Below are 14,559 nucleotides of genomic sequence, written 5' to 3'. Positions count from 1 at the left end.
ATCTCACAGCTTAGAAGTCTAGACCTTAGGTGTTACTTACCATGCAGTCAGCTTTTTGTAACACATGTATCGTATAACATGTATACAGAAAAGTACTCAGACAAGAACAAGACAAAACAATCACAAAACAGACAAACCCGAAATTACCACCCCAGCTGGGAGACCAGACACTAACAGACCAGAAGCTCTGAGCTCCTTCCGCCAGTCCCCTTTCCAACGGCACCTGCAACCTCGCCTCTCACAGCTTAAGAATAACTCATAGTGTATAACAGCAACCTTGAGAAAGACCACGCTTTTTCATTTACATTTACCTTTTGGGGGATAAAATACACAAAACATAAAATGTACCACTTTATCCCCGTTGAGTGTGCAGTTCAGTGGCATGAAGTACATTCACACTGTTACGCAACCATCATAGCCACCTTCCAAACTGGAACTCTGTCCCCACGAAACACCCCCTTCCCATGCCACCCCTTTCCCGCTCCCCAGCCCCTGGCAACCTCCAGTCTAATTTCTGTGTCTGTGAATCTGACTTTTCTATTGGGTTGGCCAAAGCAGCTCATTTGGGTTTTTCTGTTGGAACTCTGGCCAACCCAACAGACGCCTCACATAGGTGGGATCGTACAGAATTTATCTTTTTGTGTCTGGTTTATTTCACTTAGAACAATGTCTTCAAGCTTCATGTTGTAGCACGTGTCAGAACGTCATTCCTTTTTAAGGTTGAACAGTATTCTGTTGCATGGGCAGACCATGTCGTTTTATCATATACACTTCTTAACCATCTAAGAGTCATAGGGTTTTGAGGTGTCACGCGGCACTTTAACAAGTCCCAACGCACCTCCTTCTAAGTGAAGAGAACTGAGCCCACGGAGGGCAGAGAGCCGCCTCCCCATCCCCGCGAGCTAAAGCTATGCCCACCCTAGTACATTCATCCCACGCAGGCTCTCCCCTCACAAAAATCCCAAGTATCACCTCGAATAAAGTTACCAGGGATGAACAGTTGGCAGCAATGTATATTTCTGATGAAAAATTATAAATTTCAAAATATTAAAGGCATTCACCAAAGTTCAGGTTCTAAAGCTTCAAAATGTAAAGAGAAAATACCTAGGAAGACACAGTCTTGTGCTGCCCTACACAACCAAACACATGTGGATTCCATTACCTCGTTTTTTGGCCTGAACCACCATTTCTTCATACTGCTGCCTGTGTTTCTGAGCTTCTTCAGCTGGCTTCGCTGGGAGATTTCTTGATAGGGAAAAAAAAAGATTTTTCCACCATTTTAAATATTAAAGAGAAACTTGGAACATCATTTACTAAAAAATGAGAAGCTCAAAGACGAAAACTACCTTTGTTAGATGATAAAGACACAGCTCTTTTAAAACCGAAAAATATATTTTTTTTACAAAAGTAAAATAAAGCTCATTTTTAAAAACTTGAAATCTGAAGGTTAGCAAAAAGAAGAAATTAGCAATTACCCACAAATCCAACAGAGATAAACACTTAAATCTTTCAGTGTCTTTTTTCACCCCAGGTCTCCAAAGAAACTGATTTGACCACATGCACTAATCACTGTCAGCAGTCACCCGTGAAGTACTCCAATGGTGTATATTACGTATATGCACGAATCTACTCCCTGGCCTGTTTTTCAGTGTGCAAGTTTCACACTAGCTGTGCGGTTCACCTGTCTCATATGTATATCTATATATATACATACACACACACATAGACTCATACAGCAATTCTAAACACCTAAATGTGGTGGGCATCTTCTAATTCTGGTTAAAATAATAAAAGGCACGTTATCTTTCCGAAACGTGCTGGTGACTCTGCTGGCCCTGGAGAACCGGGCGGGCGGCCATGTCTGCTGGCTGTGTGCCTCGCAGTGTCCCCCGCGCCCCCCGCGCTACGCTGAACGACCGTCTGTACTGCAGGGCAACAGCTCGCGTCTCAGGCAGTGCCTCAAGGGCTGAGCTTCACAGGGTGGCAGCTGTTACCCACAGTCCCTAAGTCCCTACCTACCTGTGAGTCCGCCGTGTCTGAGTTTCTCTTCCCATCTACCCATACATCCACAATGTCCAATGACCAAAAATTAACATTGGAAGACACACATTGCTTCTTCAGACTTCATCAATTTTAAATGTCAGGGTTGGCAGGGACCTTAGAAATTCTAGCTCAGCGTTTTGCAATCTCTCTTAAGATTTAAAAAAAAAAAAAAAAGCTGTGGAATCTTTCTGCTCAAAAACAGGGTTCTATGGAAACCTGACGCTTAACTAGAGATAAGCTCTGGCCTGGTACGATGGATCAATCCCTTTATCTAACTAGGGTCTCCAAACACGATCCGCAGGCCAGTCACCAAAACCGATCTCCTCGTCAGTTCGAGGCAAACCAGAGGTTGGAGGGGAAGACCCTTGCTAGGCCCAGCCAGCCCGTTTACTGCAGCACGTCCCAGAGAAGCAGCAGGCGAATGCAGGCACCGTCCTGCCACTGTCTAGGGCGCCTCCGGAACACCCTCTGCAGGGTGTTCGCTCTGCTGTTTTTTACAGTTACAAGCCAGTCTATAATAACAGTTCTGCAAGTGTTTAGACATGCTAAATTAAAGTCACTTAACGGAAAATCCGGGTTAAAACTTCTAGGTTAGGGCTTCCTTGGTGGCTCGGTGGTAAAGAATCTGCCTGCCAATGCAGGAGACTCGGGTTCAACCCCTGATCCAGGGAAGACCCACATGCCACGGAGCAGCCACCCCTCTGTGCCACAGCTACTGGGTCTGTGCTCTAGAGCCCAGGAGCCGCAACGAGAGAAGTCACCGCAGCGAGAAGCCCGCATCCTGCAACGAGAGAAGAGCTTCTGCTCTCCACGTCCAGGGAAGAAAGCCTGAGCAGCAATGAAGACCCAGCAGAGCCACAAATAAAAAGTAATTAATTAAAAAAACCCACTTCTACGTTACATGAAACGTTTCCAAGTCAGTCGTGCTATAACACAGAACGCACACCAGCACAGGGACGGGGAGGAGCCCGTGCTTTTAGCAAGTGTTGTGCTAACGTGTTCTCTCCCTCAGGACCCAGTCCTTTGCTAATGAAATGGTGACCAGCAAGCGGACTGATCCCCCAGAACAAACTCTCTACAGACTCTCGGTCAGACTCACGCTGGCCTGTCCTCCAGGATGAGTGCGGTGGTGGAGAGAGGCTCAAAGTCAAGATTCTTCCTCACATTCTGCTTCGGAGAGGGAGGCTTGCTAGGTCGTCCAGCCTTGTCTTCATATTCCTAGGACAAAGAGACCAGGGATAACTCCAGGCCTGGCTGTAACTTTGTAACTCTGAGGTTACAAAGCCCTTCTCAAAGTAAGAAAGCTGTTTTGTTACGAAATTGTCAAGTCCTTTAAGTTGACTTTGAGGATGACACCTTGAAAATATCTCTTGCTCTTTAGAAGGAAAAACTGCCAACAAAAGGGTTCCTACAGCTCTGCAGTTCAGGCCATCACTTCACAGGGCCCGTGGGCTTTCGGCACGGGTAGGAAGTCACTGAAGATCTCATCACTCCAGCTGCCCCTCGGAGGGACCACAAACATGGACTCAGGTCTATGTATCTTCCAGGTAAGAGGCGTGCACTCTGTTTTCTGGACACGGTAAATTTAAATGATTGCTGCAGTGCCCACCAGGAAGCTCAGAGTCAGAGTGACAGCCAATTCTGGCACTCCTCTGAACCCCCGGCTTCATCTCCCACTCCCATCCTTAATTTCTAATGCATTTCCATTTATTCCACTGCGTTTTATCGATTTTTGTTAACTTTTCAAATATTTTCCAAAATGAGGAAGGAGTTAAAAAGTTTTTGCTTGCAGGTGCTTAAAGCTGTTTCATTTTCTTAAACCAGAAACATCAAAAAAAGAAATTCTTTAACACCTATGTATGAAGCCATCAATGCCAATTGGTACATGAATAATTGTGCTATGCCCTGGAAATCTTGGAGCAGCCTCCGCACCTCCGGGTCACTAATCTGTCTTGTGAACTGCAACCACAAAACCTCAGTCACACCTGGTGACCCACATTCCAAACACCCAACCAGCAGAGTTCAGGGGAGCCAAATAACTTGGACCAAAGAGTCCAGTTTCTAAAATTATGTGTGTGCACACACACATGTATGTGTATATCCTTGCGTGCGTGGGCACATGCTAAGTAACTGAGTCACACTGACTCTCTGTGACCCTATGGATTGCAGCCTGCTGGGCTCCTCTGTCCATGGGATTCTCCAGGCAAGAACAGTGCAGTGGGTTGCCATGCCTTCCTCCTCTGTACCTTTGCTGCTGCTAAGTCGCTTCAGTCGTGTCCGACTCTGTGAGACCTCAGAGACGACAGCCCACCAGGCTCCCCCGTCCCTGGGATTCTCTAGGCAAGAACACTGGAGTGGGTGGCCATTTCCTTGTCCAATGCATGAAAGTGAAAAGTGAAAGTGAAGTCGCTCAGTCGTGTCCGACTCTTAGCGACCCCATGGACTGCAGCCCACCAGGCTCCTCCGACCACGGGATTTCCCAGGCAAGAGCACTGGAGTGGGGTGCCACTGGGTCTAGTGGGGACCTAATAACCTCAGTGTATAGAGGTCACCTGGAAAAACACTGAATAAATTCCTCAGGACAAATTTTTTTTTAAGGCTATATCTCTGGAAGTCACAATGGACACCTGTAGGAAAATATACACATTTTAATTGTACACAAAGCCTTTTAAGAAAATACTTCATGTAAAGCACAAACAAGATGTATTCCTAGTTAGTTTAGTTTCTGTGCCCTTAGCCTTCTCAAAAATAAAACCCAGCATTTTCTTGTTGTCTATTACAGACAAGGCTCTCAGGACTCTCCCTTAAGGGAAGGCCACCTAGCTGGGAAAGTAGATAAACATCAGAGCAGTTGGCCTAAGATTTAAGTGAGCACGCCAGACGCAACCAAAGCAGTATCAGGAGTGGAAAGTGATGAACTGCTAAGTGAGTTCTATTAACTCTAGTTGTTAATGGCCTGTTACTGGTAAAATTCTTTGGCTAGCAATTATTCTGTCAGACAGAAAAGCCTGTTGAGGTTTCTAAAAAGTTTAAAGGAAAAACTACTTCCTCAGAACCCACAGGCTGTGAGAAGGGTGTGCACCAAGAAGCAGGTGGGAGGGGCAGTTTCTGTACAACTGGATGCACAGGGTTAGACGGCGCAGCATTGTTCGTTGCTGCTGTTCAGTTGCTGAGCCATGTCTGACTCTTTGAGACCCCCTGGTCTGCAGCACATGAGGCTTCCCTGTCCTCCACCATCTCCCGGAGCTTGCTCAAACCCATGTCCACTGTGTCAGTGATGCCATCCAGCCATCTCATCCTCTGTTGCCCCCTTCTCCTCCTGCCCTCAATCTTTCCCAGCATCAGGGTCTTTTCCAGTGAGTCGTCCCGATGTAAAACAGTTCCATGAAAATCTAAAATGACCTCCACTTACCCAAAGCTGGGAAAATGGACTCGTGTTCAGCCATTAATATACTTGGGCACCTCCATGTGCCAGGCACTCAGCTGCAACTTAACACGGTAATAAACAGCTATGAGGGAGTGTCATACGTAGCACCTGATGCAGAACCTTGAACTTTATAGGAAAACTACCTAGAGCTGTGCTCAGAAAGGTTCTGAGACATGTTGCGTTTTAACGAGCATTGTTAATGAACACCCTGTAAAGGGCTACTCATCTGCTGACCCTGGTCTGATGAACTACATGCCAAGGCCAAAGAAGCCGAGACCCAAGTTAGATGCCCCAGAATGTGGATGCCCATTGCCACTTGCTTCTGTGCACTTTATCTCCGTGACAATCTCTACGGCAGGTGTCACCGTGTTTTACCAGCAGAGCCCTTAAGGTTGAGAGTGAAGTGACTTGCCCCCACGCACAGCCAGCCAGGTGCTGAGCCTGTAGGACTCTCCTCTCCAGCCCTCTACGCAGGCCCGAACTCCCCTGTGGATACATTCACACAGGTGTGCAGCCGTGGAGGGAAGGGCCCAGGGCCCATTTGAGTCAAGTGTGGTCTCTGGGGCCAGAAAGGCCCGGCAGCAAATTCAGATCCACCGAGAACCAGCCTCAACCTTCGGCGAAGCACAGCCTAGCCTGCCGGTGCCTCACTTCCACATCTGCAAACAGGGTAACAGCACCTGGCAGAGGGGGCTGTCTCGGAGTCGGGAGAGACTGTGAAGAGCCAGCACAGCCCCCGGGCAGAGGGATGCTCCAGGAAGGCTGGCCAAACAACAATCAAGGAGCCCTGCAAAGTCTGCAGAGAGCACAGATATGAAAAGGAGTTGTAACGTTAATTAAATGCCTTGATTTGTGATCTTTAAAAGATCGGTCTCTTCAGTGGGAGCTCAAAGGCTCCATCACAGATGATAAAACGCAGCACAGCTGTAACGAGCCACGTGCCTTCCAAGGGCTTTACACACTGGCTCAACTCCCCGGCTCACACCACCCCCCGACCCTGAGAGACAGGACCTGCAGGGGTGGCGATCAGGAGGGGATAGAGGAGACGAGCAGGAGCGCCCAGGCTCTGCAGCCACACAGCCCACCGCAGACTGCCTGGGCCAGAAGCAACTCAGTCATTCACATGCAGTCTAAACGAAGCTTTCGACTATGACACAAACCTGTAACAGCCAATTAAGTGCAGACGCAAGGCAAATACTTATGATTTAACCACATACTGCACTGCATGATTAAAAAAATAGGCCTGTCCCGTCCACGCTTGCAATCCCAGGGAAAGCCTCTTCAACATTCTAAACGGCATTTCAGAATACGAACAGCTCTGGAGATGGTTAACAGGTCCTACTCCAAACCTAGTTCTCACACTGTTACCTAGAGACATCAACAGTAAGCTCATCTTCCAAACCGGAAGCTCATCTTCCAAACCAGCATCAGGAACAAGAGAGAGGACAAGTCACTCTCAGGAAAAAAACAACTTTCAGCTATGAGTTTATCAACATTGAGGTCAGCATGTGATGTGGCAAGAGCTGGGGATTTGGAAGCAGAAAGACTCAGTTCTAAGTCCTGGCTCTGACCTGAAGCAAATCATCTTGCTTCTCTCTTAGCCACGAAAAGGAGCGACTGTGAAGACTCCTGTGATGATGAGATGATGGACATACGTGCAATGGCTGCCCATAAAGAATGAGCCCTTTCCGTGTGCCAGGCAAACGACAGGGTCGTCCCTGCCTCAATCCAAGTCACCGTTCTAAAGTTTCTTCTCCTCCTGGGGCTCTTACAGGATCAAGTTTCAAAGTTTCCTGGTTTAAACCAAGTAACAATGCCATTCATTGCTGTGCTCATCTGAAGTCCTACCGACTAATGAGGATAAAACATCCATTCAAGGAACGGCTACAGATTCCAACACCCTGTATAACCCGAGGGAATTTAGAACGGGGTTCTTCAAAGTTCTAGGGGCAAATCAGTTTAACTGGTCATGACAGCATTTTTTAAATCAAACAATTAAAAAAAAAAAAAAAACCAGGGCGCAAACAGTAAGGAGAGTGTGTTTCAGCTCTATGCCTAGTTATAGCTGTGCCTTTTGATAGCACTGAGTCTCAACCCAAACTGTCTGACCCAGGGATAGGAGTCGGGGGTTGTGCCAAACCAGGTTTGCAAGCCACTCATTTAGAACAGGTTACAGTCCCCGCCTGGAGTGGTTTACCTTGTATGCTGCTGGGAAGGAAAGACCAACACCAGAGAGAGACAAGAAACAAAACCTACTGTACCCCACCCCCAAAAACCTAGCGTACACAACCAGGGCCCCAGTGTGGGGCGTGTCTGATAACCCAGGAAAAGGTCAGGAAAAAAGCAGTAAGCAGGTAAGCAGGCAGGGAGCCCAGGCAGCTGAGTAGGGCCTTGACGCCACACAGTAGGGCCTCGACGCCCCCTCATGTGTGAAGGGGACGGGCAGACCCCAGGCCTGAAGGGCTCATTCTGGCTGGGGCAGGAAGATGCCAGCAGAGGCTGCGAGGCCAGGGCAGATAATAAAACACGCCGTGAGAGGGCAAGCCACAGCTGCTGGAGCCCCAAGGACAGGACACCGAAGGCTGCAGAGAGGCAGAGAAAGCATTTCCTAAAGGGGCTATCTCAGCAGACAGAGGATGGGGGAGCCAGGCTAGAAGCCACGAGGACCAGGCATCCTGACAGCACGAGAGCAGCCAAGAGACGACGCTCAGCAGGCCTCTCTGCAGGGGGAGCATGAGCACCTTAAACCGGGAATGATGCTGAGTCAAAGTTCTGTTCCAGATTTTACGGTCTCAATAACGAGCTACCTGGAAGCAATGGGACAGGCTGAGAGCAAAGGAGAGAGAAAAAAAAGGAAGAGCCAGACTTGGTGTAGAGCCAGAGAGTCAACAGCCCGGGGTGCGACGAGCCCGTTAAATACATCCAACGGCAAGGTCTTCCTCCTGTGCACGATCGGAACAGCGCTAAGGATGAGAACAGCGCATGAGACTCCGAAATTGTGTTTACTCTGCTGGTTAAAGAAGAAACGACAAAAAAAGTCTGCCTCAACAGACATTTGCCTAAGAGGAAATGATCAAGATTCCCAAACAGTGAAAAGGAGGAATTCCTGGGAGGATGACCAGACAGGCATCACTGTTACTCCCAGCACTGAAGAGTGCGGTAAAAGGCAGCCATTTACGCCCCAACGCGGCAATAGAAGCCCCCTGGCTTCCTGAAATCTACCCCAGCTATAAGCAGAGAGGGCCATCAGTTAACACCTGTGCTTACGCCTTGGACTCAACTGGTTACAGCATGAAGATGAGCTTTTAAAACAACCAGAAGGTTTCAGAGGCATGTCTAGAATAAAAGCACAGCAGGTCACTACCTGGCACCTATTAGAAAACTGCCCCGAGCCAACAAGAGCGACACCACGGCCACCGCCTGGGCACAGGCGAGGCCCCTTCCGGAGAGGCACTGGAGTGGGCAGCAGGCCTGGGTCTGAACCAGCAGCGCGACCTTGAGCGTGTTTCTTCAGGTCTCCAAGCCTGTTTCTCCATCTATTCAAAGGGAATGAATCAACCTAACACACAGCCATAGCAGGGGTCCAAAAAATGCCAGGGAGTGTTACTGTCACTGTTACTACAAAATTATTTCTCACAGTATTTCCCCGCTAAGAGGGGTGCTTAATAAGGCTGCACTGAAGACCAGCTGAATGTCAAGCACCCAGAACACTGCAGCGGGCTTTACGCTTTGCCCTTTGTCACGAGCAACTTCTGGGGAGGGGTGAGCATAGAGTTGGAATGTGGGACACGAGACGGGTTTTGTTTTGCCATTTTCAGCGGGTAGGAGTAGCCTGAACAGGTCTTACAAACACTGGGACTTCCGAAACGACAGTGCTCTGTGACCAACGAGGTTTGACCTCACAGTAAGAGGGACCCCGGGATCCTCTGAGGGGCCCCTCCTACTCCACCTCTTTCACCTACTTACCAGTCTTTTCCCCAGAAAGCATCCTCTAGGTTACCGGAAATGCTGGCATTTGGGAAACAACTCTCAGGAGGCCTGTCATAGTCCTTCCAAAACATGTAGAACACAGACGTGCCTCTGTGGACTGGTGAATGAAATGGAATAAATCTGAACTATGGGTTTTAACAAGCCTGCTTACTGTTGCCGTCTGACCACTTTTATTTGCACGTGGAGCGAACAGTGGGAGGAAAAGGGGGGAATACAGCCCCGATCCCCGTACAAAGGCTTCCCCCACTCAGGCCTCTAAGAGGGGTGCCTGGCCTGTCCTCAATCTCAACACCGGCTTGCAATCCCCTTGTGGGTGATGAGAATCATGACGCGCCGGTGCTCTCTTTTACGGTCTCCCACGGTACCCGTTAAAACTCAACCCTTTCCAGGGCACCGCAGACAAAGCACGGCAGTTGAGGAAGGCGCAGCAACGCGGCCCGCATGCAAGCTGCAGCTCGCTGGAGCAGATAAGATGCGTGGAGCGCCCACACATGGACACGGGTGCAACCACGCGGGGGCCTCCGGCCGGGGCCGGGCCGGCGGGTCCCCCGGAGGGGCGTGCGCGGGCCCGGCCCCACTCACCATGAACGCCGCGGGGCTCAGAGGCGCGCGGCCGGCGGCTCCATGCCCGAGCGGGCGAACGGGGCTCCGCGGCGGGACCTCGGGGCGGCGGCTCCGGCGGCTCCGGCGGACGGGCGGGCGGGCGGGGGCGGCAGGCCGCTCAATCGCGCGCAGACGCCACGCAGCCAATCCGCAGCTCGGGTTCGGCGCGTCAGGCCTGGCTCACCGAGGACCTGGGAGCTGGGGCGGGGCTGGGGCGGGGGGAGGACACCGGGTCTCCGGGCCCGCTAGGGTCCCTGCACCGCCGGCCAGGCAGGAGGGTCACGCGGCGCCCTCAGGACCCCTCGGGGCGTGCCCACGCGGGCTGGGGGTTCTAGATGCGGGATACCTGACCCGATACAACCGGGCCTGAGTGCTGCCAGCACTGAGCGAGTGACTCGGCGCGCTGAGCACAGACACCACGCTGCAAAACGCTCCCTCCGAAGGCCAGCGGCACAGCGCCCGGCAGCATGCGCAGACCTCTGCTCTGTGAGACTTTTGAAAAGGAGAAGCGTATGCTACCAGAAGGAACTGCATAAAAATAGTAACACTGGTAACCTCCGGGGAGTGGGGTGATGGCTATTTTCTTCTCTTCTTTGTACTGTTCAGTTCAGTCGCTCAGTCGTGTCCCACTCTGCGACCCCATGGACTGCAGCACGCCAGGCCTCCCTGTCCATCACCAACTCCCGGAGTCTACTCAGACTCCTGTCCATCGAGTCGGTGATGCCATCTAGCCATCTCATCCTCTGTCGTCCCCTTCTCCCGCCTTCAGTCTTTCCCAGCATCAGGGTCTTTACTGTACTACGGTTCAAACGTTTTCCACAACAATATCAGTTCAATTAAAACGTCAGGCTGCACACAAAGGTAACAGTAGAAACCTGGCGAGTGACACCTTCTGGGGGACTGGCTGGGAAGGGGCGGAATGTATCACCCGGGTGACAGAATTACTATCTTGATAAGCATTCTCAAAACTAATTGAATAGTACGCTTCAGAGGAGAGCATTCCACTGTCTGCAGATCATACCTCAGTGCTTTAAGTCTTAAAATCTGCCGTGAGGTCAAAATGATTGCTGGTCAGCCCATGGGTCCAATGTTCACAGGCTGAGCTCTGGGTCTGAGACAGCACAGACCCTGCTTTCGTGATGGAAACTCCCAACTCCTCAGACCATGGAAGGAGGCTTTCCCCAGCTGACTTTCTGAATAATAATAGCATTACCAAGTTACCACTAGAAACTTCACTCAGAAACCTACAGTGTCCATCAAGCTGCGGTTGAGAAGTCAGACAGCAACAAGAAATTTTCATAAGTCGCTGGCAGTTGCAGCCATTTTAGAAAGAACCCAGCAGTGTCTTATATATACAGTTCAATACACACCGACACATCTGAGCGGCTAAACCACCACCACCACCACCACACTTGTAGGAATCTATCCAAAAGAAATAAAAAATACATCCACAAAACGTCTTGCTAGCAAATATGCACAGCAGCATTATTCATTGTAGCCCAACACCAAAAGAAAGCACTAAGTGAGGACGGGATACACAGCACCTCCAGCAGTGAACAGGGGCACTGATACATGCTGCACACGGACAGCACGTGGGCGAGCCTCAGGGCACCGCGGGCTGAAAGGCAGCGAAAGGTAATGCGCATCATTCCATTTATATGAAATGTCTTTGATAAGCAAATCTCTCCACATAAAGCAAATCACTGTTCACGTGGAGCTGGAGGTGGAAGCAGAGATCCACTGCAAATAGGCATGAGGGAACTTTCTCGAGTGATGAAAATATTCTACATCTGGATTGTAGTGACTGTTGCGTAACTGTTTAAGTTTATTAAGAAATCATGAACATGCACACTGAGTGAATCTGATGGTATGATAATCATACCACAATAAAGCCATTTGTTAAAAGTAATAGGATAAAAAGGGAGAGGCTGATTCTGGCTGGAAGGATTAAGGAAAGCCTTGTTTACAAAACTTACTCAAAATCTGGAAGTAAGACAAATGCATGGGGGAGAAGTGTCTCTTCAATTTATACCTGGATGTTTTTAACAAGCCTGCCTGAAGTTTTTAATCCTCTAGGAGATAAGCCTGTGCTACCTACCACTCGATTAGAGCCCAGAAACTGTGAAGTGACGTACTAAGTTGCACATTTATGTCCAACCTAAAACTTAACTCCAGAGGTGATGTTTTCTTACCCTATTCATTTATTTAAACCTAACCTAGCAATCTTCTAATTCCTTGTTTGGTTTTATGTCTATAACTATCTACTTCCTCAGATGTCTTTGGAATAATTTTCCATCTTACTGCTTCATTTCACACATCTCCTCAATGTGTTAAATGAATCTTTAACCCATGATCATTTTTTTAAAAAAGGTAAATGTCATCAGAGAATGGTAGAGTAACTGTTTTCCATGAAGAGAATGAAGTGACCAACAACTGAGGTCAGTACACAAACCTGGCTGGATGCTGGTTCACCAAGAACAGTGCGGCGCAACTAGAGAAAGCAAGCACGATCTGGTCATGAACGTCGGCTGAACGTGGTCGCGGCCAGCTGCTGTGGTGGAAATCACTGATGATTTTTTAAAGCCTGATGACAGCTTCATGGTTGTGTAGAGCACTGAATGGTGCTGTATTTAGGGGTACAATGTCATGATACCTGCAAGTCACTTTCAAGTGATTCCATTTTTTAAAACTAGAAAGGCAGGATGAAATGAATACGGCAAAACGTCAACAACTGTTCAGTCTAAGCGGAGCATGATATACGGCTGTTCCTCATTAAATTCTTCCTTGAACCCTTCTCTAGGTTTAAGGTTTTTCTTCACAAGGGGACTAAACCAGTACGAAGGCCGACCTCATCTTCAGAGCTCATCTTAAACACTTTCCCTGCAGAAAGACTCTCTCCCCTCCCCTGCAAACTACAGCAAGGCCCTGTTCGCCTCCCTCCTCGCATCAGGTTCTGTTTCCTCACAGCACTTAATCACACCTTGTAATTACATGACTGTCTGATTAGTACTTATTTCCCTCAGGAGACTCGGAAACCTCTGAGGGTGGGGACTGGCTGTTGTCTCTCCACCACTGAAGACGACCAGAGCCCCCAGCACAGAGGAGACACGCGGCCCGTGTGGACTCCGCCATTCTCCCGTCCGTCTTTTCGTCTCTCCCAGAAGCACTCACGGTGCTTGGCCCTAGGACTAAAGATGACCAAGGCTCCTGTCCTCACGTCCCTCACAGACCAGCAAACAGACGATTACCACTCTGCGGGTGCTCGGTCCTGTGACGGAGAGGAATCAGGGGGATCCAAGAGCCCCAGGAGAGGCAGCCGACCCAGCCTGAGGAGTTACTGTGTCCTTCCAGAAATAAGTCCTGAGACAGGAAGAGAGCTCCTTCTGGTCTCAAAGACAGGCGGGGTTCTCAGCCTCTCTTACCAACATCTAGTCCATGGTGAGCCTACAGGCTCACTGAATTAAATATGAGACGCACATGTTAAGATATGCTTACCAAAAACACACTGCTGATCTCCTCTGGCAGGTCGTAACCTGCAAGTTACTTTAACAACAGTTCCTACCACATGTTTTACATCCGAGTACCATTTATAAAGTTTTAACTATATACCAGGTGAGGACAGGCTGAATTTACTAAAATTTTAAACTTAAAAAGAAGAAGTCAACAGAGCCTCTACTCTATCTCAGTATGGCATTATATTTGACTTTCATCTTAATTCACCTGTAAAGAATTCTGCCTCCTGAAGTTTCTGAGTTAGCCAGAGCTCATTCCCAGGCTACCAGCACACTGGATTTATTTCCTTATTGATTAACCTACAACATGGTGGTCTCCACCCTTTGAGTTCAAGGAGGTGAGACTGGGTGATGTGTTCCATGCAGCACCCTAACACACTGCTGACAAAACCCCGCCTTGCCACAGACCACTGGGTTTCACAGGAAAGCGCCGGCTCCAGTGCCCAGTTGAGGAAAACTGGTTAAATAAACGGAGATACGGCTACACAAAGGCCGTAACTTAGTGCGTAGAAACGAGATCATGGGAGAATACTTAATGATATGGGGAAATGTCTATGATGTCATAGAGATAAGAAGAAAGTCTACAAAGTGGCGTGCTTTGAAATTTTGAAATTCATTCATCCATTTAACAGGCTTCCCTTGTGGCTCAGACAGTAAAGAATCCTCCTACAATGTGGGAGACGTGAGTTCGATCCCTAGGTTGGGAAGATCCCCTGGAGAAGGGAATGGGTGCCCACTCCAGTATTCTGGCCTGGAGAATTCCATAGACTGTAGAGTCCATGGGGTCCCAAGGAGTGGGCATACCTGAGTGACTTTCACTTTCATCCATTAACAAATTTGTATTAACCATCCAATAAAGCCAGGTACTGTTCTAGGCCCTGGGGAGAAAGTGACTGAAAAGCAAACAAGCTCTGCTCCTAAGCTTCGTGATTCATATTCTGGGAGGGGTCGAGAGGCAGGCACTAAAGAGGCAACAGCAAGTGC

The 14,559-nt window shown here is 49.0% G+C and overlaps 1 protein-coding gene and 1 long non-coding RNA gene across 8 annotated transcripts in view; one reads left to right on the top strand and one right to left on the bottom strand.

Annotated features, from left to right (window-relative positions):
* Window positions 1-14,559, bottom strand: part of TBC1D14 (TBC1 domain family member 14) — a 108,721-nt gene that overhangs the window by 32,503 nt on the left and 61,659 nt on the right. For 6 of the 7 annotated variants that reach the window (XR_009494802.1, XM_005208346.5, XM_024993439.2 and 3 more), the window contains 2 exon segments: window positions 3,143-3,261; window positions 1,163-1,245 (listed from right to left, as the gene is read on the bottom strand). Coding sequence is in view for 6 of the 7 variants with exons in the window: in XM_005208346.5 (XP_005208403.1) it covers window positions 1,163-1,245; window positions 3,143-3,261 (202 nt within the window). In the remaining variant the exon portion in view is untranslated. 7 annotated transcript variants of the gene reach the window in all.
* LOC107132587 (uncharacterized) lies at window positions 10,296-14,452 on the top strand. Its single transcript, XR_001500548.3, has 2 exons — window positions 10,296-10,613; window positions 12,434-14,452. It is a non-coding gene; the product is annotated as an uncharacterized lncRNA (long non-coding RNA).

Source organism: Bos taurus, chromosome 6 (genome assembly GCF_002263795.3).
Source record: "Bos taurus isolate L1 Dominette 01449 registration number 42190680 breed Hereford chromosome 6, ARS-UCD2.0, whole genome shotgun sequence".
NCBI lineage: Eukaryota > Metazoa > Chordata > Mammalia > Artiodactyla > Bovidae > Bos > Bos taurus.
This window is presented reverse-complemented; position numbering and strand designations above follow the sequence as displayed.